Raw genomic sequence first — 25,869 nt, forward strand, 5'->3', positions numbered from 1 at the left:
AGTTTTGCTTGAAGTAACAAATGCATGGTTTTGTGTACATTTTCAACAACATTGCGGAGCTACTGTCGCTATTGAGCTACACAATTACTAATGTAATCCTCGGCGTTTTGCTCATTTGCCCATTGTAAGGCATTGTTATCCAAAAGATTGAGTTTCAACAAACGAGGTTGATCACTATCTGCCATGTTGTTTTCGAATTAAACTAGTTTTCGGATGGAACGAACCGATGAAACCTCATCCGGTAGGGGGTTTCGATAGTTTCAAAAACCGGTTTCGGTTTTCGTTAAAAACACGATTGTAACTGGTTTTAGTTTTATTCGAAACTGTTACAACAAAAACACAGTTCGTGAAACCGATATAAAACTGAAACCAGTTTATTACCAACAAAAAACGCCCCAAGTCGTCAAGAAAGAAGTCCCTTTAAATATAAACGTCACAGATGATATGTATAGTCAAAGCGGTGCAAGTACGAACTATACAGGTTAGATTCCACAAAATGGATGCTATGCTGGCAGTGTACATATGGATGGCGTTTGCCCAACCACACTCTAAACAGGGCTTACTTGTAGCCGGAGTTCATGTTAACCATGATAATCAGTAGCGTTAGGTCTGATTATGACATTTACTCATTTCAAAAGAAATTGTTATGGGGGATGGAATTACTAGGAAGAAGAAAAAATAACTTTCAAAGAAAAGCATTTTATACAACTTTAAAACATTCATATGAAGATATCAACGAAAATGTGTGTTGTTTGACGTGAACTCTGAGACTCTTATTACAGGCATCCGTGAGGCAAACTCGTTATTTGGAACCCCGTAAAACATATAAATACTTTTGAGGGATGATATTTTGTACACAAATATTATTTTAATATCGCCGTAACAGTTACTCGCCAATCAAAGGCCAACCAGTATTTTTTATTGTAGTTGCAGACAAGGAGCTAACCGATGGTCGATGGTCGTATGGGGTATTTTCGGACGACCAGTCGCATAATAACTTTGTATAGCCTTCTTGGGGTTTTGGTCGCCAGCGATTGTCGTTGATTGCCGCAAATTCTGACTATGGAGGGTCGCTAGTTCGTTGCACCCTATATGTGACTGTGGCTTAAGGTTAAAGTATGGGATATTAAAGAATCAGGGTCCCGTTTCAATAAAGATCGTGAGGCTTAAGGGCGTAGTCTCGTTTGGGCGTAACCTCGTTTGGGCGTAAACTGCGTTTTAATGAAAAATATATCGGACACCTATTGCGTAGATTATGCCCGTATCTTAACGGGTGTTAAAACATTATATATGTCAACTTTAAAACCTTTATAAATATATTCTGGAATGAAAGGTTGAAATGCATCTTCACGAAATCAGTGAAATAAAAGTTTTGAGGTTTTTTATACAGCCACCCCCCCCCCCCCCCCCACACACACACACACCTTAGTTATGTATTCCTAGACCCACAGGCCCCGACTGAACATGTAAACCTCTTGCCACCAGCATACTGATACCGTCTGCACGGGAAACCAGACACGCGAGAACATTTGCTGATGGAACCTTGACCCAGCGACGTGTGAGATACAGTTACTTGATGTTGATTCATGAAGAGGATAAGAGATAGTGCTTAAATTAGGCTATTTGATTATGTTAGAGTTTAGTGTTATGTTTTACAAGCTATTTGGTTATCTCCTTTGTCAATTTTTACTGTAAGTTCTTAATACGGATTGCAACAAGGGATTTAAAATCTGACAAATAACAATCGATTATCGGATTTTATCGTCAGTTTCATATTCAAAACTGTTTTATGTTAAAACGGGAGGAGTTGCTGTATGATAGTTATCTAAATGTATCATAAAATGGCATTTAAATAATAGCCTATTATAAATGGGTGTTCATTTTTATGAAGTCATCGACAGAAAGCTAGTTATGTTTTAGTTTACTAAAATAATAAAATCTCTATTAAAGAAACCTATCGCACATAGATTTTAATCGAAGTATATATTTTGCTGTTGTTAGAAATAATCGATGTCTAGAATCATAATCGATTATCACCGACGTTTGGGGAAAACGATTACTTTTAACAATACTATTGCATTCTATCAGTAGTATTTTGTTACTCTTGAGTTTTAATCTATTATTAGAATCTATAATCAACTTACACCATCACAGCTTGAGGGATGTCAGCCTGGACATTGCAGAAGACCGGAGCACACTGCAGGACCGAGCCTACCCTGTGGAGCCGTTGAGCTGCCGGGTGGGATATCGAGGTTTATCATGCGAAGACTGTGACATAGGCTACACTTCAGGCGGCGGGCTCTACCTGGGGCTTTGTGAGCCATGCAGGTGTAATAGGCACTCCAGTAAATGCCACCCAGAGACAGGCGTGTGCTGGGTGAGTCGGCAGTTCTACTGCAAATTTAGATTTCACCTTTACAACCCATAACTATCATTCTTTATGATTCCGTAGTCAATATAGAGCATTTCTTGTTATTTAAAGAGATTTTTTATCTATAACTTAAGAGAGTTGTGTGTATGTGACTAACTCTAGAACTGCCAACACAACACCGCGGGTGACAACTGTGAGAAGTGCGCTATTGGTTACTATGGTGACGCTACCCGGGGATCACGCATTGATTGTCAGCAGTGTCCTTGTCCTCTCACAGAGTCGCCCAACCAGTAAGTGTTTGTGCTGATATGTGTTGTAGTTAGTGTGTATTCTATATAATCAATAGGTAATTTGTTTTCAGTTCTTAAGAATAAGTGTATTGTCATACTGAATCACTGCCTAATTGCATTTGTATGTTCCTGAGAGCGTCTGCTTTACTATTGTTTAATTTAACTGCAAATGTATATAGAGGATATTACACAAGTGGAAAGTAGATATGTTATTTATTATGCTCCCCGAACAGGGAGTTCAAACTTTCCTATTTGTATGTCCGTCCGTCCGTCCGTCCGACCCTTGTCTGGAGAATAACTTCAAAACTATTAATAGGATTTAAATACAACTTGGTGTATAGATAGATTTCAATTAGATGAAGTGTAGTGCACAGGAACCGTACTTATATCATGTATTATTATTAAATTATTTCTGCTTAAATACCATTGTCTTTCATGATTGATGCTTGTACGGGCCATATCTCGAATAATACTAAAGGGATTAAAATAAAACTTTGTCTATAGATAGATGGCAATGAGGGAGGTGCATTGCACAAGAACCATAATTCTATCATGCATATAAATTACGTTATCTCCCCTAAAAGTTTTTATCATCTGTCAGGGCCATACTAAAGGGACTTAATGATACTTCAAATACACAGTGGCTTGATGACAAAGGCTCATTAAAGTCACAATAAATAATTTCAACTAGCCAAAATTATATTTTATATATACTTGAACATGTATATCACCAAAATAATACATTGCCATAAACATAAAACGAGATTTGACAAAATTATAATATGAAATATTACAGTATAGAGTATTTTTGATTTTTTTTTTCAAATCTTGTTTTATGTTTATGGCAATGTATTATTTTGGTGATATACATGTTCAAGTATGTATAAAATATAATTTTGGCTAGTTGAAATTATTTATTGTGACTTTAATGAGCCTTTGTCATCAAGCCACTGTGTTAAAATATAGATATATGGTATTGAGAGGAAGCGCAGTGCTTAAGAACCATCATCCTACCATGCATATTTATTATGTTATCTCCCCTTAACCATTTCATTCATGATTGGTGCTTGTCCGGGTTATATCTGATTGAAGTGACACTTCAAATATAGATAGATGGTAATGAGAGTAAGTGCACTGCACAAGAACCATAATCCTGCCCTGCACATATTTAAGTGATCTCCCCTTTACCTGATATTTTTCGAAAATGAGTATTTGTCCGGACCACATCTTGCAAAATACTTAATGGATTGAAATGAAACTTGAAATGTAGATATATGGCAACAAGAGGAATTGCATTACCCAAGAACCATAATACTGCCTTGATCTTTATTAATATCTCCCATTAAACTCCTCTTATCTGGGGTGTATCTTGTATATTTGTGAATTTCGATTTCTGCTTTTTATTTCATTATTTGACATTTACTTTTCAATTTACTTCTCTAACCTACCCATATCTTTCCATGTTATGAATATTTCCAACTTGTGTATAAGAATGCTACAACCATTTACCTTCTGCCGGCACATTGCATTACAAGTTCTGCCTTTCATAGAAAATGGGCGTATGGGGAGAATCCATCAATTCCAGCGTAATTCTTTTTAAACAAGTTTTGTAAAATTGTTAAAAAGGCTAAGAGGTTTTATCAATGTTAGTAATCATGTTATATAAAGTTTGTATAGTATTTCCCCGAATATTGTTTCAACTGAAACTTGGAAAAAGGTTAGGAATTTCAAAGACAGTTACATACCAGTGTTAACTTATTACATTAGTAGGTCAGTTAGCTGATCATACTTTGTTTGAAGGTTCAGTCCCACATGTGAGCTGATCAGGGACACTGCTTACAGGGAAGTTGTGAAGTGTATAGCCTGTCCTACTGGCCACACAGGACTGAGATGTGAATCGTAAGTAGGTCAAGGTTATAGGTACAAATATGTCAATGTCAACTTGTCAGCCGATAAGGGACGGTACTAGCAGGAGGGATATGAGGTGTTTAACTGCCTTTTCCACTGGGCACGCTGGGGTTCAGATGTTAAATGTAAGTAAGTCTGGGCAAAGAAAATAATGTAGTGATGCCCCAATTGGCCAAATAGTTTTCAGATTCGAAACGTCTATCAAGGTCATAGAAATACAGAATATGTCAGTATGTATATCCAAAAATTAAAAAGAGTGAATGTTCAATTAATTACATTTTTCATAAAATTAGTTTTTAAGAGAATACAGAACATAATATTGTTTGTGTGCATTTTCAGATGCCTGCCAGGATACACCGGCAACCCAATGAAGGTTGGAGACTACTGTAAGCTTGGACCTGATGTTAATTGTGACTGTGACACTCGCGGTATTGTGCCCAACACACAATGTGACGAAAACACCATGCAATGCCATTGTAAGGTGAGTACATTGGAGCAAGGATGATGCATGTAAAGGTACTATTGTTGTTATTGCTGATGTTCTCGTTGTCGTTTTCATCGTCGCAACCCGACCAACAGTGTTACGAAAACAACATACAATGTCGTTTTTAAGTGAGTACAGAATGCTGATGAGGGGTTGTACTATAATTTAAGTTGTTGTTGTTGTAACTGTTGTTTTATGATTATGATCTCTCTGACACATCACACAAAGATGAGTACTGGATCGTGATAAGCGGGTGGTATTGTTTGAGTTGTTGGTGGGATGATTATTTTAATGACGATGATAACGACGACGACGACGATGATAATGGTGATGATGATGATGATGATGATGATGATATACATGGTCTCGGGATTCCCATTCTATGTCTACCTTGAGACCAACAACCCTCAGAGCTGTTTGACGTTTTTGTTACATTGATGATGAATAATTTCTCTTCTTTTTCAGCCGTACGTACAGGGCCGTCGCTGTGCACGGTGCAGGGAGGATCATTTCTACCTGGATGCCAACAACCCCCAGGGCTGTCTGACTTGCTTCTGTTCCGGCATCACCAACCAGTGTACAAGCTCTAGCTACTACAGGGACAGCGTGAGTGGAACTTTAAACTTCACCTTTTGGGAATAATTGTTAGTTAGGGTATCTTTCATATAAAAAATGTGGATGGACTATTAAGTAAAGCTCAAAATATTTTGCTCAAAAAGAAAATACTTTCGTGCCATTGATGTACAATTCATTTGATTACGTTTTCAGTTGCGGCCAATAATTGGTATAAATGGCAGCCACAACTTTGTCCTGGTGAACAGGCGCATGAACAACCTTATCAGTGATGGCTTCATTGTGAATTCTTCAAGGAATTCAGTCACGTACAACAGGTATTTGTTTCAAAATCCTTTGAAAAAAGTCTTTGTAGAGTTCAACAATTGAAGTTTAATTATCATCAAAGTTAGCTTTTGCTTGGTTTAGAAGATTACAGTGACGTCTTTTGCATTCCTTCTTATAGCTAATTAATCATATGTATTTCAAACATGTCTTAAATTATAGTTCACATTGAAAAAAAAAACAACATTCATACCAATTAACATAACTCTACATCGAAAGGCTGAAATTTTAAAGATATGAATAAATTGATGTAGAAACAATTTATACCTTTGGAAACAAACCAACGGCAAGCCTTCACTTATGTCTTGAGTCTGAGTTTGAGACTCAAGACCCAAACTTCAGGCCCCAATTTCTCGAAACTTCTTAAGCTTAACAGGCTTAAGTAGCTTATTTCAATAAGTCAAAATAATACTAAAGTTTGATTTTGATGAATGAATTTTTTTTATTGTGACTTTCATAAACATAATTCCTATTTTAAGTCTTAAATCTCTATTAAAATATTATATAACACAAATTATACGGAAATAAAAATGATGAGATTAGCTTAATCCTGTTATAAGTGATCTAAGAAGTTTCGAGAAATTGGGGTTAAATTGCTATAAGAAGATTAATAATGCTAATATTTTTCTGAATCTGTAACAAATAACTGGTTCTTCAATTATTGACACATCTTTTTTTGATATATCATACAATTGTTTTGTATTGATATACTGCTCTCCACCCTTGTATTATACTTATACTAATTACAGGTTTGAGGATGTACAACAGGAGCATGAGAGCCTATTTTTCCAGCTTCCCGCCATGTTCCGTGGAGATAGGGTCACCTCGTATGGTGGATATTTGCGATTTACTCTGGAATTCTCTGTGAAGCCTGAAGGTCGCATGTACAGAGATGTGGACCTGGAAATCATTGTGAGTTTTTGTAAACAAATGAAAAATCATAAATATTGAATGACCAAGAGCATGATATTCTCAATGTGTTTATTACATACATAAGAGATATTTGGTTGATTTACCCCAAAAAAGTTCAATTTAAGCCTGAGTCCGTTTTGTAATTGTGAAAATGTTGTTAAACTAAAAAACAACTTAACACTGTTGCAGTATTGAGGTTACAATTTCTTGTGACAATTCTTTATCATTATTAACACTTTTTAGTGAATATCTTTTAATTATGTTTGAATTGATAAATGCCAATGATTGACATTCTTCTATTTTGTTGCCAGGGCCAATCAGCAAGAATGTACCATTTGTTTGAGCCTGGACTCGAGGTTGACCGTACACAGACCTACGAGATTCTACTTAGAGAGGTGAGTTACCGTTTATGCCCTTTTAACCCCACAGGAGTCTTCTGGCCATTTTTCACAGATTTAAGGACCTTATTAATGCTCATCCCTTAGGTAATACACCACCAATTTGGAAATATGAACAAGATGTGGATATTCGCAGAAATAAAAGTCTTCACTTTTTTGTCAGTTTTGTTACAATACTTATGTGAAAACTACAGAAACAAGCTCAGTAGCCAAAAGTATAAACATACACCCTGTTAAATGGCACAGGGTAAGCTTGATTTTAATATGGTTATCATTTTGTATTTAAAAAAAAATTCTTTGTAATCTCCAGACCTCGTTCAGTGATCTTAGGTGGAGCACCAATCCCACTCGTGTGACTTTCATGAAGATTCTCTCCGATGTGGAGGGGATTCTTATCAGGGCTACATACCACCAAAACATGGCATCGGTTACACTTCGTGATGTCAGCATGGACACTGCCATACCCACGCCTACTGGTGAGTTTGGAAGTTTGGATATTTCTGGCATCTTTACACCAACATGTATAAAACTACTTTCTGATTACTTCGGTTAGACTTCGGGATGTCAGCTCAGATACTGTCCTCCCTAAACACACTTGAGAGATGATGATCATTCTAGCATACATTGCACAATGGTGTCAAATAATAGAAGAAATAGTAAATCTGTGGATAACAATCTTTAGATATGAAGTAATTTGCTTTAAAAATACAATAGAAATAGGCTTATATGAACAGATAAGTCTGAAAAGAAAATTCTTTACATCATGGCAGCTATAACCTAGCTACATACTGCTTTTACTGAGCTAATTTGATATTCATTCTAATTAACAGCCTAAAAGACAAGTTTTGATCACCATTGTACTCGTCATAAGAAAAACACATACATAATGTCATATGAAATGTTACTAAGATATCATGATTGGAAAACACCTCAGTATAAGGTTGAAGTTTAATGGCTAAATTAGACACTCATTATTTAGCTTTCAATCTTTAGGCCTTGGAGGGGCCCCAATGGTTGAGGACTGTCGTTGCCCCGAGGGTTACACAGGCCTGTCATGTGAGCGCTGTGCTGACAGCTACCTCCGTGTGTCCGACGGGAGGGACGGGCTTGGGCGATGTGTACGGTGTAACTGCAACAAACATGCCACCTCTTGTGATCCTGAGTCTGGACGGTGCTTGGTACGTGATTTCTTGATATGGTGTATAGCAGTTTGGTTTCCGCTGAGAAACATATTCAAACACAGGAATATTTCCTTGTTAATTTTCTTTTGGAATGATTGGCTTATGATTATATCATTATAATTGCAAAAACACTCATTTCAAGAACACGTTAGGTAAAGAACATATGTGTTTCGAGGCAAAGTGCAGTTTACTCAACAAAGACATTGGAAGCCTTATTGTTTGAATTACCATTGCCAAGCAATATGATTTATGAAACTGTACAATAAAGCCAGTTACCAATTTAAAAAAAATGCTAACATCATATAACTTTAAAAACAAAAAATCACATAAAATCTGCTACTTTCCATACTAAGGATTGCCAACACAACACTGAGGGAGATCACTGTGAACGATGTATGACTGGTTTCTATGGTGACACTACGTCCGGAACACCCAATGACTGTCGACTATGCCCCTGTCCCCTCACTAGACCCAACCAGTAAGTCAATGTTAGGTTTCAAATATGAGGTTTGTTACTTTGGTGATGCCACTGCTTGAACACCCAACTACTGTCAACCATGTCCCTGTTCCTTCACTAAAAGACCCAACCAATAAAATAAGGTTAATCTTCATATCTAAGCTTGTGTCTATGGAGATGCCGCTGATGAAATACCAAACAACAGTCAAACATGTCCCTATCCCCTCACCTCAAGACCCAACCAGTAAGTAGCTGAACCAGGGGCTGATGCAGGATTTTATTATGGAGAAGCGGCAATATTTAGAGTACACCTGATTTTATATTATATGTATATGTCAGTGAATGTGGATACAAAAAAAATCATTTAAAATTTCTGTATTCCAGGTTTTCTTCCACATGCTTCTTAGCTGACGACAATCAAGTGACATGTGACAGATGTCCGACAGGCTACATCGGCAGGCAGTGTGGACAGTATGTAGAAAAAGAAATGGATTATTGTCATGAACTATTTTTATTATTATTATGAGTATAGCGAAATATGATATTACCAAAGTCAAGTCAAGGTATCGATAACCATGCCACAAATTGTCTGACACTCTGTAGCCATGCTTTAACTGTTGTATTTTCCAAATATAAACCTCTTCAATATGTTATACTAGTGTTGTAAATTTAAGCCGCCCACAGCTGCATTCTGCCTCAGACTAAATTTAAAGCAAGAGTAATCTGATATCAAGGTGTACTTGCTATTTGCCGCCCTGTGTGATGGGGCTCATGAGGAAGATAGACAGCCTGTTTGTGTTGTTAATTTAACCCACCAACAGCAGCATACATACTCAGACTATATTTAAAGTTATTTAAGGCAAGAATAATCTTATTACGAGGTGAGGGAGGCTACCAGACAAAGCCTGGTGGCTCATGAGGAAGATTCCTAGCCCAGTGTGGTTCTCTCATCTTATCTCATACATGTACAAATGTTTTACTATTCGGAACTCTTATTTCCCCCATTTGTGCGGTGGGGAAGACCAAGCCTGGAGGTTTTTGCTGGAAGATCATCAGCATCCTTTACTTTTGTAATTCAATTTTTAACTTTTATCTTCTTCAGATGTGCAGAGGGTTATGTAGGCAACCCAAGTGAGTCTGGGGGTTCATGCAGGCGCCAGGAGGAGGATCGCCGACCCAATGTGGTTGTCTCCCCTGTCCGGGTGGAGGAGCCAGAAACATCGTCTGTTGTGTTCCAGGTAGGAGTTGGCATGAAAACCTTTCATGGGCTGAATAGAGACAGGGATTTATAAGACTCTGCTGGATTCAAAATTCTCTAAACACCTCCTCGACTTCAATATATTTTACATGAAAATTGATAAGACTTTGTTGTAGATAAATATTATTCAAAAACCTTTTTGACTTAAAAAATGTACATGTACGAATTAAATATTTTGTTTGTGTCAACGTATAAAATGATGTGAAGTGTACAGCCTAGCATTATATCACATAAGTTTGGTAATGGATATAATTGCATATAAGGAGTTAACTTTAAATGGAAAGGTTTACATGTTTTATTTTATTAATACAGAAATACCATTTATAGATTGCTTGCCTATGTTTATGTCATGTAATTTCAAGTGTCAAGTTAGTGGAGAAGGCCCCTTCAATGTTGTGTGGAGTCGTCTTAACCGACGTCCACTATCAGATCGCGCAAACACGAGTCTCCGCTACTCACTGACCATCCGTGACCTTGTACGAGATGACACAGGCAGATATGTATGTACGGCTACAAACCGGTTTGGAGTTACACGTAGAGAGGTGGAATTGGTGGTTGTGGGAGGTGGGTTGTGCTTGCTTTTATCTATTAAATAAAAAACAAAGGAAGCTTTGAAAAAAGATAAGTTAAAAGCAATGTTTTAATCATTAATGGAGCTTAAAGCTGCACTCTCACAGATTGACAGTTTTGACATTTGTCTTAGTTTTTGTCTCAGAATCAGCAGATTTTGGTATCAATGCCTTCAATTCAGTCATATAAAATAACACACAATAGAACAGATCTCAATTATTTGGAAAACTGTGGAAAAAAATATTTTTCTTAAAGCATTAGTAATGCTTTATGCAATAAAACATCAGTTTTTTAGCCTATTTATGGAAAACTGCAATCTGATCTTTTATCAGCAGTCTTGTATAACTAGTTTCCAGACATTTAAGCAAAAAATGGCTCATTCCAAGACAAAAAAATAAAAAAAAGTTGTCAAAATGGTTAGTGCAGCTTTAAAGAGTTAAAGCAGTTTACTGTACCAGGTACTGTTGTAAATGATGTATGTCATATATTAAAGTAAAAGTAATACAAACATGTTAATCTGAACTTCCTTACAGTTATAATTCTTATACTGAATTAATCAGGATGCAAAGTCTGTTAAACCAAATAAAATTTTAACTACCAATATTTGCCATTAACAAAATGGAGGCAAATTTTAGACATCACGAAATTGAACAATATCAAGAAATTGTGAAAAAACGACTTCCCAAAATAGAAATGGTCTTCAGAGCCCAATTTCTCGAAACTTCTTAAGCTTAACAGGCTTAAGTAGCTTATTTTAATTAGCCAAAATACATATTTAAAATAAATTTTGATAAATGAAAAATGGTGTATTGTGTTTATCATCAAGATAATTGCTATCTAAAGTATAAAAACTCTTGAAGAAGTTAATATTACTCAACTTACTGAATACCAAAAGTAATGAGATTAGCTTAATCCTGTTATAAGGGACTTGAGAAGTTTCGAGAAATTGGGGCAAGTAGATTCATTTTGTAAATTAAGCAATGTTGTTGCTTTTGCTCAGATGTGAACTTAACCACTTGACTTCTTTCACCTAGGTCGTCGCCCCCTACAGGTCCGCATTGACCAGACAAGAATTGAGGTAGAAGAGGGACGTTCTGCGAGACTCGTGTGCTCTGTTGTCATTAGCTCGGCTGGAGAGGTATTGCTATGACTTTGATAGCAAACATATGTATTATTGAATTGAACTTAATGCCACAATCTAAAAAGCCTTAAAATTCATAGAGATCAGCTTTGAGACTCCAAGGGCAATGTTTCCAGAGTCTGTTGGAGTCTTGTTATAGGATTGATGTTGTTGGCTTCAGCGTCCCTTACTTTTTGTTGTCCGGTTAGCACAGTGGTTAGTGCACTCGCTTTTCACCAAGGGGACCCGGGTTCGATGTGAGTTCGGTTAGTGGTCACCAAGCTGGACAAGTGGGTTTTCTCCGGGTACTCCGGTTTTCCCCACTACACAAGACCACACTCTCGTGCAACATCGTGCCAACAAGAGTAATTAATATAAGTTGCAATAGCTTGTTTTACAATTGTTGTAAAACTAACTAAGTTTAAAACTATTTTGCATATATGTTGCCAGAAACAATATGCACATGATCAACAAGGCCTGTAACTCTGGCTTTAATTTTGTCAAGTTATGCCCTTTATAGTTTGAAAAAAGTCATGATTTTTTTAACTTACCGTAACTTTATAACCATTCCAGATATTATATAAAAACTTTGTTCAAATGCTAATTGTGACAATATGCACATGTCTAGCAAAGCCTGCTACTCTGTTTGTTATCATTGTCAAGGTATGCCCCTTGAAAGCCTAAAAAAAGTCATGCAAACATTTTAACTTGTCTGTAACTTAATAACTAGTCAAGATATTAACATGACACTCTACAGATGTTACTTGTGGCAATATTCAAATGTGTAGCAAGGTACATAACTCTTGCTTGAATAATTGTCAAGGTATGCCCCTGGATAATTTGAATAATTGATAAAAAGTTTATTCCCTTCAAGATATTCACATAAAATGTCGTATGCATATTACCAATGAGAACGTGCACATGTGTAGCTAGGCCCACAAATATTGCTTCTGTAAGTGTCGAGTTATGCACCGTATTGACTGAAAAGAACAGAAAAATGTCGGCAAAAAAGAAGTCATAGGAAGCATGGTAAATATGGACATGAAGCATTCCTTTAAGTAGTTAATATATCATACAGCCAATACTTGAGTATTTCTTCCTAGATGTACATCCTCTCCTGGAGCAAGCAGGGCGGCCAGATGCCGGCAAAGGCTATAGTCCAGAATGGCGTACTTGTGATCCCAAATATCCAGCGTAGTGACGCAGGCAACTATATGTGTAATGGCTCTGACATGTTCCACGTGGATGAAGCTGTTGCCGTAATTATTGTCAAGGAAGGTAAGTGAAGTACAGAATATTCACATTTGGATTGATGATAAATGTTTTAGAAAAATGAATTAGTTTTATGTTTACATTTTCATTAAGTATATTTGCATGTTACATCAACTAACAGTATTATGAAAATCTACTGTGAAAGTAGTTTTAGAAAGTTATGCCAGCACGCAATTCCCAATGATCTGTAAAAATTATTGGTTACCATATGTTTCAAAGGAAATGCCTTCATGTAGCTTATACGATATAATTACATTTTTATTCCAGATATCCTCCATCCCTCCCCCATCCTTCCCCCCACCCTACCCCTAAGCACCAATTCATAATGTAAGGAAATCTCATCAAATTTCAGTGTGAAACATAATTTTGTCATTATTCCAGATTCAGCTCAGTCTCCAACTGTGCGTATAAAACCTCGCTACCTGTATGTTGATGAAGGAAATACCGTCACGTTCCAGTGTATTGCCAGCGGAAGTCCACCACCCAGGATCGAGTGGTACCGGGGAGGGTAAGATTATTTTACTTTTAACATGATTCACCTTTAATCATAAGAAGATGGTACTTGGTTAAGTAAAACATATGTCATTTAAGCACATCTAATTTGAACAAAAATGTTGTCATACGAGTATCGATAAACATGTTGCTATAGACAATACACACGTATGCATAGCAAGGAGCATAAAAAGGCAAAAGGTTTTGTTGAGTTATTCCCCGTGATCCACTGAAATAACAAGAGGAGGCAAGCATTGGTGCGCACTCTGTGCTGCTCTTGTTATGCTAGTAATTAAAAAAAAATTATAGGAAAGTGGGAACTTTGAATGATATTGTTTATTTTAACTAGTAGTTGTTTCGCATGGTAGACATCACTAATTTTTTATTTAAAATATGAAAAAGAGGTGTATAACTTGATTTTCTTTGCAATTAATGTTGCTTTGTTTGTAAAAAGCAATCAATCTTAACTATATTTATTTAGTAACCGTGAGTTGAGCCCAAAGGCTACAGTGACTAGTGATGGTACCCTGCGTATCCCACGGGCCCAGCTTTCAGACGAGAGTGACTACTACTGTAAAGCCACCAATGAACGTGGCTCGTCTGAACTCCGAACAATTCTCTATGTCAGACCTAGTAAGTATAGGGGGATTCCCTATAGCTTGTTATACATAGCAATTGCACTGAATTGTGTTCAGACGAGAGTGACTGCTCTTTTAGAGGTCGTCTGAACTCAGAACTATTCTGTCTGTCAGATCAGTTGAATTGAACGGAGGCATATTTAAACTATAAATTCATGTGAGTTTCTCTGAAGTTTATTTAATACTGATCAGCTGGTAAATATGATAATAAACGTCACTTATAAGAAAATTCTTTGTTTTAAGCTAATGAGTAAAGTTTTTGTAAATGAAGATCTTCTCTGTAAAAGAAATCTGATGTGAAACATATTCAAATGATCTAAGTTTACGGTTTGTGTTTAATGTTTATTTGATGTCAAATAAGACTTATATTTGAATGCATGAAATCTGTGGATAATAATGAGAAACCTGATCGTTTCCAGTTTCAAAACCAGAAATCACCATCATTGTTCGTCAGACCAAGTATGTAGTAGTTGCCGGAGACACAGCAAGACTTGAATGTTATGCTGAGGATGGAAGTGATCGAATCACACTATTCTGGTCACGATCCACCGGCCTTCCTGTGGGTGCCACTCAGAATAACGGTATTCTGACCATACCGGATGTGCAGCCTAGCTACGCCGGCAAGTACGTGTGTACTGGCACAGACTCTGAGACGGGAATATACAGCACTGCAGAAGCTTTCTTGGAAGTTGACGTCAGTCCTTCAGGTTTGTAAAATGCCTATGTTTGAAACTTTCTTTTGTCATCAACAAAAATGTAAATGTTTTTGTTCATGAAAAAGTATGTATATGTTTGTTACAAATGAAAAAGTTTGCAATCAATAGATTTATGTTGTGCACTTCTTCAATTTGTCTTTTAAAATATTTCTTTAAAAAAAGACAGTAAGGTATATGGGTCATTTGTTCTGACCCCACCAGGGATACATGTACATTCTCTTTGCTACTCAACAAAAGATCACCTGGTCTGGTTCCTAGTCAAAAGGACATCTGTACTGGTTTCCAGTCAGAAGAACATCTGCATTGGTTTCTAGAAAAGTGGACACCTGTACTGGTTCCTAGTTCTAGTCAAAAGGACACCTGTACTGATATCTAGAAAAGTAGACACCTGTCCTGATTTCTAGTCAAAAGGACACCTGTACTGGTTTCTAGAAAAGTGGACACCTGTCCTGATTTCTAGTCAAAAGGACACCTGTCCTGATTTCTAGTCAAAAGGACACCTGTCCTGATTTCTAGAAAAGTGGACACCTGTCCTGATTTCTAGTCAAAAGGACACCTGTCCTGATTTCTAGAAAAGTGGACACCTGTCCTGATTTCTAGAAAAGTGGACACCTGTCCTGATTTCTAGTCAAAAGGATAATACATTAGTAGAACCTAAAAATGTACATGTATATTGTGTTTTTTACAGTTATTGCACCCACTGTAAAAGTGGAACCGGAGAAAGTCACAATCCCCATGGGAACCACCGGTACCCTGACATGTAAGGCTACTGGTAATCCACAGCCAACTATCACCTGGCTCAAGTCAAGAGAGGATCTGTCGTTAAACCATGTGGTAATATTCACCATGTCCCATATACTTAAAGCTTTTTAGTGAAAATTTTAAACTTAGTTAAAACAATGGAATTCTTAACATTAAATACTTTAAATACCCTCTATTTTTCATCACATTTATTCACATGCATTAATTTTTTGGATCTTTTTCTTGCTTATTTTCATATTTTGTTTAAAATTCAACATTCAGATGCTCCAAAAAAGAACACCATTCAGCCTGAATATGTATAATGAAGTTAATAAGATAGTTATTGAGAATTACTCAGATATCTATCTATTTATTATATGAACTAAATTACCAAATACATGTAGCTCAGCCATTTGACTGTTTTCTGGCTTGTTTACCAGGTGACAGGCAATACTCTGCGAATCACCCAGGCAACAATGGCAGACATAGGTATTTACGTATGCCGGGCCTCAAACCAGGCGGGAACCGATCAAGACTGGACCATTGTGGAGGTCGAACGTAAGTTGAATTTCACTTTCTTTCTAATGTCTGTTAGCAGACTACAATATCAAAAAATTAATGTTCAAAAATCATTACGTACAAGAATACATATAATGCTTCTAAATGTACTTTTTAACCAATTTTCATTTGTTAAAAAATCTTAGGTTATTTTTTTGGATAATCATTATTGATACACATTTTACTTTGAATGTATAAGCATATCAAAATGACCATGAAGTATTTTTATGACAGGTCGTATGAAGATTGAACTCTACCCTAACTCCACCCAGAGAATCTCAGTAGGAAGCAGTGCCCTGTTCCAGTGTAGAGTGATGGATGGAGACCCGCCCCCGCAGGTCACATGGACCAGGTATGTGTGTTGGCCTTATGTTTTTGGTCAAATGTATACATGCCACATAGTTTACCATATATGTAGAGCTCATTTGAAGAACTAAGCAAAACATTCCAGGTGTGTTTTTATTTTATTTTATGCGATTGCAAACATGACAAAGCAAATTATCATTATCACTTTTCAGAAGCTATACATCGCTATTTACATGTCATGTAGGTTATATAATACAATATAATACAAAGAAATTATATAATTTTACTTTGTACACTAATGTTTCAATTCAAAATACTTGATTCCAGAGTTGGAAATCTACGGATGTCTGAGCGTGTTGAGGTGATGGATAATGGAGTGATCATGTTCAAGCAGGCACAACAGGAAGACCAGGGTGGATACATCTGCTCCGCCCAGAACGAGATGGGGGTCATCACTGCCACAGCAACGCTATATGTGGAAGGTGCGCAATATTTCAATGATACTTATAGTTGATTTATTGGGGCGATTGTTCACGTCACATTGTTTACTTTCAAATCTTACCAGCTTTGGAAGTTTTATGGATACACTTGTAATCTGCAGTGTTCCTTACAAGATTTGAGACAATTGTTTCTTCTGTGCTTTGTATTTTAATCATTTAGCGCACCATCAAATATTTCATGCTTAAATGTTAACAACAATTTCATTAATCCTGTTTACTTTATCAAAGTACTAAATATTCGCCACATTGTCTCATTATGGTTTACACCAGTGGCATCAGTAGCTATAAGAACGAACTTGTTTGGGCAAGACCGAGTACAGAATGCCAAATTTACATAAAATATGGGCATCAATTTCATGGCTATATCCCTTTAACAGAGTCTAATGGTAATCAGCATAGGATTTTATGTACTCGACTTGGTGTTGAAATATTATAGTCAAATTGTGATTAGTGCATACGAATACTTAATTAGATCAATTTATACATCATGAGCAATATGAATAATCCTAACATACATTGGACACATTTAAATTAACTTCTAAAAATGCATACAAGCAAAATGGCTGACTTAACTCTCTACAGGTGGATCTTTTTAAGAAGCTGCTAAAAGTTTGAACTCGATCTTTTTGAGTTTCATATCATGGTTCATATATTTTGCAATTTTGTTGATAGTCTTCATATTTTTTACTAGACATTTATAGGTATTCAAATTCAAATTTTATAAAATTTTGCCAGTGTCAGCATGGCACACTGATATGTTCATAAGACTAACAATATAAAATGGTAAAATTATGTATGGGTATGAGGTCCACCAATAATCATTGTATATATTATACATTGTAGGTCCGCCAACAATCAACATCCAGCCCAGCAAGACTATCTACGCCATCATTGGTCAGCGTGTGCGGTTGGAGTGTAGCGCAGATGGTGATCCCATACCTTCAGTGTACTGGATTGAACCGTCACGGTCTGCCCGCGGAGATACGGTGGATGAATCTTACGATTGTGAGCAAGAAATAAAATGCCATTGAAAAAAAAAAAAGCTAACTATTGGTTTTAACTTTTATTAATAAAAGCATGTATTTTATAGGCAAAAGAAGTCTTATATTTTCCATAAAAACAATACATTGTTTGCAAGGTCTTGAATAGTTATGGTCTTACATGTATAATGTCAATAGACATTATAGTTTTTTTATGACACCCAGCCTTATTTTCAGTAGTTTGTTTTGCATGATGGTATAGTAAACTGTAAATATTTAAAAAAAACTATGTAAAAAAAAATACATGCAATAAAATAACAAAACACTTAAAAGGCTGTCCATACTTTATAAACAAATAGCATGACGTTGTATAAATGTTTCAGTCTCAGTGGCAGCTACCCCTGGATCAGCTGTAGTGGACATTGGTAGCTTCCAGAGGTCAGATGCCGGGACTTATGTTTGTGTGGCCAAGAACTCTGGTGGTCAAACTCAGGACAGGGTCCAGATCAGTGGTACGTTCTATTTATATATAGTCTGTTCAAATAATGGCGGTTATTTTCTAATAAAATTAATCCTTATTGTTTGCCTTAGAAATAGTTCCAGATTACAAGACCCCATTTTTTAAGGAATTCGGAAAACCTCCACGAGGTGTTTTCAACCTCTCGTGAGATAGGTAGGCACTTCCACAAATTATCACAGGAGAGCTTTCTTTTTGCATCGTCATTCAACAGGAGTGGCCGCTCTAGATAATATTCGATGGGTGAAATATTTTCACTGAAAACATTTTATAGATGTGAATTAGAAAATGAATCATGCTTTTTTGGAAGCTCTACACATGCTCAGCATTGTTGATAGACTAACCCGGCCGTTTCAAGTTGCGTTGAAAATATATTGTTTTCAATAACTTCAAGAATCAAACAGATTTTCATCATAATTAGATTTAAACAGTAGAACCATTTTAATTTGAAAATTACTGTAACTGTGTACAGATAAATCATTTATATGTCCGTAATATCATTCTGGATAATTTTCCAAGAGCAAAATGAAATATCCTGGTAAACTGCATGTCTGATTTTGCGCTATTCCTTTATACTGAAAAGATGCCAAACAATTGTTTGTGTAGGAAACCAATGGTGACTGTACGAGGTACTCAAGATTTTATTTGTAGAAGATTCAAAATTCTAAATACTTTAAAACCAACAATTTCATGATTCATTTAAACATAGACTTTTCATATAGAACAATTAACACAATTGCCATGAACTGCATCAAACATTTCAACCAGGGTCTTCTCAAGAGCGCTTACAAATTAGTATCGTCATGCGCCAACTGTGATGTTTTTTTTTTTTGCAAGTTGCTTACTCCTAACTAGTCTGCCTATGCAATTTTCACAACTTGTGAAATGACTTGCAGAGGTCAGTTGATAGTTTGTTTAAATCAAAATGTGTAAAAACAACCTAGGGAAAACAGCAAATTGTATACTTATTTCAGAGGTCCAGCTATGGTGCTTGAGTTTTTAAGTAATTGAAACTTTAAATTATCTTCATATACTAATGGAATGAAAAACAATTGTAATCTAATGACCTTTCTTTGACCAGCCTGCAGTCCACGAGCAAAGTGCCCTATTTTTAAAAATGGCTCGTTTATAGTAAAAGATATGTTGACAACATTTGGCTTAGCTATTGGTATTTATTGTTGTGTCGGACATTTAGGGTGGATAAAATTAAGAAACAGGAAGACAAACACATGCATATTACTATGCATGAATATTATACAATCAACTCTTTATTTGCAGTTGACGAGGGTAGTCGGCCAAGAGGGTTGACTATTTCTGGTCCCAGCACACTGTCCGTTAGGGAGGGGCAGGTGGTTGAACTTATCTGCTCAGCCAGTGGTGAGTTCTTAAGTTGAATAATATGCATTTTATTTACTTATATGCAACACAAATTTTTTCAACGCTTCAGGTTTAGATAACAAAACATTTATCTGTTTTACAACAATAAGAATTGAAATCAAACGCAAGGGTCAATTTTACATGAAAAATAATATTCAGATTGTTGTATAATGTAGCATGTATCTTATCTGCTCATAATTTGCCGCTTTGATTTGGTAGGTCCATGATTTTTGATAATTTTAAAAGAAAAAAGTAACTGTCTTGATCAAAAGATTGTGAATGAAATTTTAAATTTCAGACATCAACAACCCTATCATACGTTGGCGACGTCGCGAGGGCGTGTTACCTCCTGGTCACCGTGTGAGTGCAGGAGTTCTCACGTTACCGCGATTCCGATCTGAGTATGCCGGGGAGTACATCTGTTCAACAGTTGTACAGACGCAGTCTTATGAAGCATCTGTCATCATCATTGTCACTGGTCAGTCATGTGTATTAATGAGTATTAACTGAATGGTGAAAGCAATAAGGTTCTATTAGCACCTTTGCTCAATGTCATTTGGAACCATTAAGCTTTCATCCCGCAAAATGTAGAGTTGTAATTGATATATATACCATGAATGTTGGCATTGCACCATGCCTCCTTCAACCTTGTTTATCATTAATTGATATAATTAGAAAGACGTAGTTTTAAATTTAAAATTATTATTTTTCATTTGTTCAAAGTGACATTAAAATACTTTATCTTTTTACATTGCATCTCCTCCCAGACTAACTATTGCACCAGAAACATGATTAAGATTGTTCCCTAGTTCAAGGTTACTTTGGACTATCTATCTGTCCATGTTTCAGTTGCTCCGAGACTGACCATTTCACCGCAGCGTATCACATCTCGTGCCGGAGACACTGTCCAACTCCGCTGTTCCGCATCAGGCAGCGGACCATTCAATATTGAGTGGTCACGAGTAGACGCACAGATGAATCCAAGTGCTCGGGAGAATGACGGCATTCTTGAAATACGTCAAGTGACCCCAGCAGACGCAGGACGGTACCGTTGTGTGGTACAGAGTGGTTCAGGAACAACTGAAGGATACGCCATTGTGGATGTGGCAGGTAGGACTGTGTTATACGAGCTTTTATAGAAAATACCTTGTATTATAAGTATATATTTATTACAGAATATGTAGCAATGATTAGGTCAGAAAATTAATTTGATGACATTTATATATCTTTTACTGTCTTTAAAACTATATATAGTACACAATATTGTGAATACTGAAATTAGTTTGCCAATTTTTTTACTTATATTATAAAGATAGTAGCACCTCAAGTTTAGTTATCAGAAGCAATTGTTGTTTCACAAGCAATTTCCATGTTTCTCTAGCGCCACCCTCCATCACTGTTACCCAGCCAGATGTTTACACAGAGACCAACAAAGTTGCCCAATTACGCTGTAACACAAGCGGTTCACCAACACCAATGGTACGCTGGGAAAGAGAGGGTGGAGAGTTACCCCCACAACATCGCGTACAGGATGGCCTTCTCACGTATGTTTTGATACTTTATGTTAAACGTATCTTTCGCATTAAGGAATGACCAAACGCATGGTGATGAAGTCAAATATTTAGCTTGATAGACTGTTTTGATGCTGGCTGTAGTATTTAAATAGCCTTTGTTTTTGTTATGATTCAGTGTCATGCAACAGCTTTGTTGTTGGTCACAAGAAAACTATTGAACAAATTCTCATGAAACTTTGTACAATGTTGACAGTGTGAACAAATTCTTGTGAAACTTTGTACAACGTTGACAGTGTCCATTGGCATAAGTGTAGCAAGAAATGTGATATTTTCTTGGTATAGACTGGTGAAGTTATGATATATGTGATATGTAGATTTGTCCCTCTTTATAAATTGAAAAAACTATGTTTGCATGTATTGGTTAGATAAAGATGTGCTCAAATGTTATGCATTCTTATATTGTTGAAATTATTATTTCCTTAAAATGATTTCTCTTTTTCCTTCAGGATCTACAATGTACAGGAACAAGACGCAGGCAGATATATCTGCACTGCCACCAGCACGGCAGGCAGTGCCCGAGACTATGCTGTACTTCATATCTCATGTAGGTGTCTCGTGACTTTGTTACAAATTCCGTGTATAAACTATAATGTAGAGAAATCATGTCTATACTGTTTCCGACAGAAAAAATATTGACATTAGTTTAATTCTTTGTTGCAAAATGCGAATATCTTCCTAAAAGTAGGAGCAATCATCAAAATGCCACAAGACAATTGGTTGATCGTTCACAATGTTGTTTATGCCATGGTTGTTAACTTTAAAATCTTTACTGCTCTAGATTTTTCGATAGACACACCTCTGATCTGCAGTACTTCTAACAAGATTTGAGACAACTGTTTTGCCTTGCTTGAGTACATGATCAAATAGTTCAATTTCAAAAGTTTACAGTGATGCTTTAAACTACAAAGTTCTGAAAAATCAGCTCAATGTTGCCCTTAAATTGTTAACGATTTTGGCTCATATTACACTTAATGCAATTGCCAAAATGTGATTTAATCTTCTTCTGTAAAATTACCTTAGTTCTCAAAACACTTGCACATGTATGAAATGATGCATATATTATGCTTGATACATATTGAATCTTTAAAGGACATTTTTCAGTCTGGGAGAAAGTTTGTTCTTTGATGGTTAATCTAAAACAGGTTAAAATCTAGCCGTTTATAGCCTTTTTTAACAATATTTTCAGCGGGCAGGGTAATAGATGGAGATAATGGAGGTGACCGTTCGAACGTCCAACCTGTTAATATTGGCGACAGGGTGTCTCTGGAATGCATTGTAACTGGTATATTGAGACTAATCAATCTGTTTTATGTAAAGCTAAGGTATTTTTGAGTTCTGTAGTATTTGACGTTTATAGAATACTGAAATTGTTACGGTACATATGATTTCTTTTAATTGATGATATTTAACAATTCCAGATCTCCAAATTTAAAGCTAGGTTGGATTTTGTTTATGTTGTTTTGTTGTCGTTTGCTTGTTTAGATTTTTTGGGAGGGGTGGGGTGATGGGGGAGAGGCAGAGGGGGCCATTTTAAAAAAATAAATAGATAATGACAATAAAATGTAAAAATCTTAATTCAGATGAGTATATTTTACACTTTAAAGTTATTTGTTCTGCAATGTTTCTTGAAATGAATATTAAAACAGCTTTTTGTGTACATCTTGCACACTGGATGAAATTGATTTTATAGATTGATTTATTTCAAAGAATAAACCCCCGATATGTTTAAAAAGAGAAGGTATGAATGTTGCAAAATATAACCTACCCTGTATTTCCCAGTTACTCCACTGCCAACCATCACTTGGTCCCGATTGGATGGACGACTTCCCGCCGATTCCATCCTTGGCGATGGAATTCTCATCATCCCATCTGCAAAGATGGATGATGCCGGAACATATCGTTGTGAGGCGGTTAACGAGGCTGGTTCTGTGTCCCAGAATGTTGTTCTCTATGTCCGTAGTAAGCATTGTATACAGTGTGAAAAGTTAAGTGATAAAATATTTGATATAATATCATGATAATAACATGTTATGTGTAGAAAGTTTATTGACTGTGAAATGTGTAATATGTTATGATTTGCTTGGTCATAGATGCATGAATTAACATGAATGTGTTGCATTTCAAATGTGCTACTAAATATTAAAAGATAGCAACCCAAAAATTAGTTCATGATTTCATCAAAATGGTTGTAGTGCAATTAAAAGGGTCTCTATCGGAGATTGGCATATTGCCACTTTTGGGGAAAATATTTTTCTGAGTTCTAGAATGGTAGATTCTGTAAATGTTAAAAGCTTGTCTTTGAAGAAATTAAAGCTGCACTCTCACAGATTTACCATTTTTACAACTTTTTTTATTTTTTGTCTTGGAAAGGGCAATTTTTTGCGTAAATATCTGCAAACCAATGATATAAGATTTCTGACAAAAACTCAGATTGTAGATTTTCATATTCCTTTCGAAAATTAATGTTTTATGGCTTAAACCGTTACTAACAGTTTAAGAAAAATGCATAAAACATCAATTTTTGAACATAAATATAAAAATCTGCGATCTGATTTTTTGTCAGGAGTCTTATGGAACTGGTTTCCATGGAATTTCGCAAAAAAATGGTTCGTTACAAGACAAAACATAAAAACGTTATCAAAATGTTCAATCTGTGATAGTGCAGCTTTAACTTGGCTATTGTATATCCATTTTATGTGTTTACATGCTGATTTGAAATATAACATTTTTTCAAGCTAATCTATGACAGGGCTCCTTTAGATATATTTCTACTTAAATTATACATGTACGCTGAATGGACTTGGTTGAATACTGGTATGGCATGGATCATGTATATTGCATTAACATGAAAAACTCTTTTAAATGATTCCATTGAAAAGCTGCAACATTTGACTATAATGATAAAATATCAAGGACAAAAAATGTGTCCCACATCTTCTGAGCCTATGATTAGAACAGTCTTGAGCCCGAGTCTAGATGCCGAATCAGAAAAGCACTATTTTGAAAGGACAAAAAGTTTTATAACATTCTTTTAACATTATCTGTGTAAATGGTAGTGAATACTTCATGTAGTAATGAATTCAGCAGTTTTAAATGATAGTGAGTGCTCTGTTAGATGGAATGTTACAAAGTTTGTAAACAGTTGTCCATAATAATTGAATATTGAACATTTATAAGGTTATCAAAATGGTAAGGTATTTTAATGTAAACACTGATTTTTATACCTATATACATGTGTGGGTATTTTGAGCTTCCCAGTTAGAAATATACATATACAAGCTTTTGCTTCAAAAATATGCTTCAAAAACAGGCAATGCATTGTTTTGCAAGACTAACGAGGACAGTCAATTTTCATCAAATTCTGTTTTGTTTTATTAAGCACATTATTAACATGATTGAGTATAAAGAAACAGTTTTCAACATTTCATATGTTCATGAATTATAAATTTTATAAGCTCATTTTTTTTTTCGGAGAAAAAAATGTTGCGGTATTGTCATAGCAGGTGTCGTTGGCAAGTTATGCAAAGATTTTAATCTCGGCAATAACTGAAAGGAATGTTCAAGATATGCAAATGAAACTTGGTACATATATCTGGAAGGGAAGTATAGACATGAACAGGAAAGCCCTTTACTCTGGCTGCAATAATTCTTGAGTTATGCCCCTTGTTCAACTGAAAAAAATACTGACAAGCATTTTTGTGGCTCGATGGCACTCTTGTAATTCTTAAACACTTTTCTGAAGCAAATTGCAATGAATCTTAGGTGTTTATATTTTTTGGTAACTTTTTGGTAAGTTTGGATTAATTTAACAAACAGGTTATATGAACAAAGTAGATCACTGGCAAGGCATAACGAATTAGTTTGTTTCCGCTAACTGCTTCAATTAACATGTAAAGCATTTTAAGGCATAAGGTGTAAAAGGTTTAGTTATATTTTGAGCTGTTAGTGGAAAAAAACAATTTCCTTTCTCACACTGGGCTTTCAAGGTTTCTGCCAGCTTGGAAGATATTAACTGACCAACAAAAGTATTATAATCAGAAGTAATTGCCTGTATTTTTTCTGATGTACTTTTCAACAAAGTGTTCAAAGTGTGGTCTCAAGACTTTAGAGAACTGATTTTTAGTAATAGCCCTTTAAAAGGAAAGCGTCTGAAATAGGCTTCAATAAAATAGATATTAAAAATTAATAAAATCTTTGAAAATGAATGATAATATCTTAATGCATATTGGTGTTACTTTCATTACTGGAGTGTAACCATGCTTAAATTTAATTGCAGCTTGTATAAACTGATTTTAAAAGTGAAAGTAAAAGATATTGGGCACATGTAGCTGAAAAACGGCATGTGTTGGAGG

The 25,869-nt window shown here is 35.8% G+C and overlaps 1 protein-coding gene across 1 annotated transcript in view; it reads left to right on the top strand.

The window, feature by feature from the left end:
- Window positions 1-1,607: 1,607 nt before the first annotated feature.
- Window positions 1,608-25,869, top strand: part of LOC128246886 (basement membrane-specific heparan sulfate proteoglycan core protein-like) — a 61,004-nt gene continuing 36,742 nt past the window's right edge. The window contains exons 1-29 of the mRNA XM_052965415.1: window positions 1,608-1,691; window positions 2,155-2,377; window positions 2,534-2,661; window positions 4,462-4,560; window positions 4,909-5,050; window positions 5,519-5,659; window positions 5,822-5,943; window positions 6,700-6,862; window positions 7,174-7,257; window positions 7,571-7,736; window positions 8,254-8,438; window positions 8,795-8,919; window positions 9,283-9,369; window positions 10,001-10,136; window positions 10,519-10,720; window positions 11,761-11,864; window positions 12,950-13,124; window positions 13,500-13,626; window positions 14,092-14,243; window positions 14,668-14,955; window positions 15,653-15,798; window positions 16,146-16,263; window positions 16,498-16,615; window positions 16,897-17,051; window positions 17,913-18,074; window positions 18,433-18,561; window positions 19,845-19,943; window positions 20,242-20,421; window positions 20,793-21,053. Coding sequence (XP_052821375.1) covers window positions 1,630-1,691; window positions 2,155-2,377; window positions 2,534-2,661; window positions 4,462-4,560; window positions 4,909-5,050; window positions 5,519-5,659; window positions 5,822-5,943; window positions 6,700-6,862; window positions 7,174-7,257; window positions 7,571-7,736; window positions 8,254-8,438; window positions 8,795-8,919; window positions 9,283-9,369; window positions 10,001-10,136; window positions 10,519-10,720; window positions 11,761-11,864; window positions 12,950-13,124; window positions 13,500-13,626; window positions 14,092-14,243; window positions 14,668-14,955; window positions 15,653-15,798; window positions 16,146-16,263; window positions 16,498-16,615; window positions 16,897-17,051; window positions 17,913-18,074; window positions 18,433-18,561; window positions 19,845-19,943; window positions 20,242-20,421; window positions 20,793-21,053 — 4,279 coding nt within the window. The 5' untranslated portion in view covers window positions 1,608-1,629. The remainder of the gene's footprint in view (window positions 1,692-2,154; window positions 2,378-2,533; window positions 2,662-4,461; window positions 4,561-4,908; window positions 5,051-5,518; window positions 5,660-5,821; window positions 5,944-6,699; window positions 6,863-7,173; window positions 7,258-7,570; window positions 7,737-8,253; window positions 8,439-8,794; window positions 8,920-9,282; window positions 9,370-10,000; window positions 10,137-10,518; window positions 10,721-11,760; window positions 11,865-12,949; window positions 13,125-13,499; window positions 13,627-14,091; window positions 14,244-14,667; window positions 14,956-15,652; window positions 15,799-16,145; window positions 16,264-16,497; window positions 16,616-16,896; window positions 17,052-17,912; window positions 18,075-18,432; window positions 18,562-19,844; window positions 19,944-20,241; window positions 20,422-20,792; window positions 21,054-25,869) is intronic.

The sequence above is a fragment of the Mya arenaria genome, chromosome 9 (assembly GCF_026914265.1).
Source record: "Mya arenaria isolate MELC-2E11 chromosome 9, ASM2691426v1".
Taxonomy (NCBI): domain Eukaryota; kingdom Metazoa; phylum Mollusca; class Bivalvia; order Myida; family Myidae; genus Mya; species Mya arenaria.